The following is a 4,199-nucleotide window of genomic DNA, read 5'->3' as shown; positions in this document are numbered from 1 at the left end:
ACCAAGAGAAAGCCCGCGAGTGCTACGCCGCTTTGTTGAAAAAGAAAAAGGCCGCAAAAGAAACCTTCTCCATAGGCGGTACCGACCCTCGAGTTGAGGTAAAGCAAGGAGAACAGGTCGAGGAACTCACGAAAATTCCCCTGTTCCCCGGTGCTGACGAACAAACCGTCCAAATAGGGAATTCCCTCCGATGTAGCGGTCCACAAACTGAATGTAGACCCAAATTCCAAGCCGGTCAAGCAAAAGAAACGTAATTTCGCCGTCGAAAGACAAAAGCACATCAAGGAAGAAGTAGATAAACTCCTCGATGCCAAATTCATCAAAGAGATTCGCTACCCCGAGTGGCTTGCCAACGTTGTGATGGTCAGGAAATCCAACGACAAGTGGCGAATATGCATAGATTTCACGGATCTCAACAAAGCATGTCCCAAAGATTGTTACCCGTTATCGAGGATCGATCACCTCATTGATGCCATCGCCGGGCATGAGATGCTAAGCTTCATGGATGCCTTCTCCGGGTACAACCAGATTCAGATGTACGGTCCCGACATTCCAAAAACTTCCTTCGTCACCGACCAAGGATTGTTTTGTTACGAAGTCATGCCTTTCGGCCTCAAAAACGCTAGCGCCACGTACCAACGTCTCGTCAATAAGATTTTTGCCGAACAAATTGGGAAGAACATGGAAGTATATGTCGACGACATGCTCGTTAAAAGCCTCAAAGCACAGAACCATATCGCCAACCTTGAAGAGGCCTTCACCGTACTCCGACGAAACCGAATGAAGTTGAACACCACCAAGTGTGCTTTTGGGGTTACCTCCAAAAAATTCCTAGGCTTCATGGTTAGCCAGCGAGGAATTGAGGCCAATCCCGAAAAAATAAAAGCACTTTTAGAAATGACAGCACCGAAGGAAGTCAAAGATGTACAAAGACTCACCGTCAGAATCGTGGCCCTCAGTAGGTTTATGTCTAAATCTGCCAAAAGGTGTCTGCCCTTCTTTAAAACTCTCCGAAGCGTGAAAGACTTTCGATGGACAGAGGAATGTCAGACGGCCTTCGGCCAACTAAAGGCATATCGCAAAGCACTTCCGTTACTTTCAAAGCCGGTACCGGGGGAGGATTTGTACCTGTACCTAGCAGTCGGGCCCGCCGGGGTAAGTTCTATACTTGTTTGGCAGGAAGGAAAAACGGAACAACCTATTTACTATGTTAGTAGAGTGCTCCATGACGCCGAAATCCGATACCATGAGATCAAAAGATTCGCCTTCGCTATCGTCATATCTGCGAGAAAACTCCGTCCATATTTTCAGGCTCATCCTGTTACCGTACTCACTGACCAACCCCTCCGGAAGATATTGCAGAAGCCCGACACTTTGGGATCTCTGATTAATTGGGCGGTTGAATTGGGCGAATTCGACATCCAAATAAAGCCCCGTCCAGCGATCAAGTCCCAGGTGCTGGCGGATTTTATTGTGGAGCGTACGGTACCGATAGAGGAATCCGAAGAACCGACTCTGAGCCAGTAGAGCCAAAATCCAATATGGATGTTGTACGTGGATGGCTCCTCCAATGGCTGGGGCAGTGGTGCCAGCCTGGTATTAACAGGACCGGACAATTTTATTGCTGAGTACGCCCTACGCCTAGATTTCAAAGCATCCAATAACGAGGCGGAAAACGAAGCTTTGATCGCGGGAATAGCTCTCACCACCGAATTACGAGTCAATCGGATCAGAGTCCACAATGATTCCCAATTGGTGGTCAGCCAGCGAAGCTAAAGAAGAGCGGATGATCAAATATCTAGAAAAGGTGAGAAAGGAAATCTCCACCTTTGAAGAATTCCAGATAGTACAGATTTCCCGGACTTTAAATACCCGCGCTGACATTCTCTTCAAGATGGCCTCGTCCGGAATGTTCGAAACAGGAAACATCTATACTGAGATCCTCCCTCAGCGTAGTGTTGAGAGAGAAGAAGTCCTACAACTCAACGAGGAACCTAGTTGGATGGATCCTATAGTACGATACTTAAAAGATGGTGTCGTACCCTCGGATAGAAAGGAAGCTCGACGCCCGGTTGCCAAGGCCGCCCATTACATCTTCGATGGACAGGAGCTGTACAAGCGGTCCTTTTCATGGCCTTTATTGAAATATCTCCGACCCTCCGCTGCTAAACTCACCATGAGAGAAGTCCACGAAGGACTCTGTGGCGATCACTCAGACAGGAAGGTATTGGCTCATAAGATCCTCCGCCAAGGTTTTTTCTGGCCAACCCTCCAGCAAGACGCATCTAATTTCATCAGAAAATGCGAACAATGCGAGAAGTTCGCTACCGTACCTCATCTCCCTGCAGTTCCCTACAAACTCATCTCCAATCCAGTCCCGTTTGCTATGTGGGAATGGATTTGTTAGGGCATTTTCCTAACTCGGTCAAGGGACACCGAATGATGTACGTTGCCATTGACTACTTCACCAAATGGGTCGAGGCCAAGGCAGTGAAGAAAATTACTTCAAAAGAAACGGAAAACTTCTTCTATCATGATATCATTTGCAGGTTCGGTATTCCGCGGGTCCTTATGACTGACAACGGAACCCAATTTGCTAGCCGACGGTTCAAAGATTTTTCCAGAAAACTCGGTATCGATCAACGGTTTACCTCAGTCGGTCATCCACAAGCTAACGGACAAGTGGAAGTAACCAATTGAACTCTCTTACAGGGGTTGAAAAAATGCGCAGAAAACGCCCTGGACTTATGGGTGGACGAATTACCAAATCTCCTCTGGGCCTATCGAACTACCCCCAGAACTGCAACAGGAGAATCGCCATTCAGTCTCGCCTTTGGGGCAGACGCGGTCATACCCGTTGAGATTGGGGCCCACTCTCGAGGCTTGAAGCATACAATGAAAGGGCCAATCCCAACCACCTAAGGAGCAGTCTCAACCTCGTCGAAGAAACTAGAGAAAAAGCCAGAGTCAGAATGGCCGCGTATCAACACAGAGTCGCCCGATACTACAACTCTAGGATGAAGGAAAGAGCAATAAGGACGGGCGACTTGGTACTACTACGATCCGAAGTCTCCAACCCTCGCAACTCGGGAAAATTGGCTCCCACCTGGGAGGGACCCTACCGCGTATCCCGCACTCTCCAGCCAGGGTCGTACCAACTGGAAGACTTAGAAGGCAATCCCATTCCCCGCACTTGGCACATTTTGAATCTGAAGAAATTCTACCAGTAGGCAAGAATGTAATTCGTTTTCATTTCCTTATTTCCAATAAATCTATGTGTTTGTTCTTTGTCTTTGTGATATTGCAGACATGTAATCATTCTCCCCAAGTAATAAAATCTCCTTCTCGATTCTCCATCCGCAAGAGCAATTACTTCCCAACATCGACAAATCTCCAAACTAAACAAGCTACAAACGAAGGATCAAGGATACGACCCATAAACCGGTGCCCAAAGAGGCCCGGTAGAGAGTCTATCTACTTGAAAGATACGACCCATAAACCGATGCCCCAAGAGGCTCGGCAGAGAGTCTATCTACTTAAGAGATACGACCCATAAACCGGTGCCCGAAGAGGATCGGTAGAGAGTCTATCTACTTAAAATATACAACCCATAAACCGGTGCCCAAAGAGGCCCGGTAGAGAGTCTATCTACTTAAAAGATATGACCCATAAACCGATGCCCCAAGAGGCTCGGTAGAGAGTCTATCTACTTAAAAAATACGACCCATAAAATGGTGCCCGAAGAGGCTCGGTAGAGAGTTTATCTACTTAAAAGATACAACCCATAAACCGATGCCCCAAGAGGCTCGGTAGAGTCTGTCTACTTAAAAGATATGACCCATAAACTGATGCCCCAAGAGGCTCGGTAGAAAGTCTGTCTACTTAAAAGATATGACCCATAAACCGATGCCCCAAGAGGCTCGGTAGAGAGTCTGTCTACTTAAAAGATAAGACCCATAAACCAGTGCCTCGAAAAGCACGGTAGGGAGTCTATCTATTTCAAAGAAATACACCAATATTCTACGAGGTTTAATAGAAAACTCACCATCACCAATAAGGGGTAAAAACATTTTAGTTACATCACCATAAAGAAAGGATTGCCTCGAAAGGCACCTTCCACCCATATCAAAATAAGATTAAGTCTTTTACAGAACAAATTTATAAGAGAAGTGAAAAGAAAAACACTGGGTCCCGACCCT

At 46.7% G+C, this 4,199-nt stretch overlaps 1 protein-coding gene across 1 annotated transcript; it reads left to right on the top strand.

The window, feature by feature from the left end:
- Positions 1-1,741: 1,741 nt before the first annotated feature.
- LOC143850646 (uncharacterized) lies at positions 1,742-3,315 on the top strand. Its single transcript, XM_077359866.1, has 2 exons — positions 1,742-2,252; positions 3,308-3,315. Exons 1-2 carry the CDS (start codon positions 1,742-1,744, stop codon positions 3,313-3,315), a joined length of 519 nt encoding a protein of 172 aa, XP_077215981.1.
- The last annotated feature ends 884 nt before the right edge of the window (positions 3,316-4,199 follow it).

Source organism: Tasmannia lanceolata, unplaced genomic scaffold (assembly GCF_043159265.1).
Source record: "Tasmannia lanceolata isolate RefF3 unplaced genomic scaffold, GAP_Taslan_0.1 ptg000018l, whole genome shotgun sequence".
In the NCBI taxonomy this organism is placed as follows: domain Eukaryota; kingdom Viridiplantae; phylum Streptophyta; class Magnoliopsida; order Canellales; family Winteraceae; genus Tasmannia; species Tasmannia lanceolata.
The sequence above is the reverse complement of the archived record's forward strand: the minus strand, read 5'-3'. Positions and strand labels throughout refer to the sequence as shown.

Coding starts and splice junctions, on each gene's coding strand:
- LOC143850646 (XM_077359866.1), top strand. CDS start 1,742: ATGATTCCCAATTGGTGGTCAGCCAGCGAAGCTAAAGAAGAGCGGATG.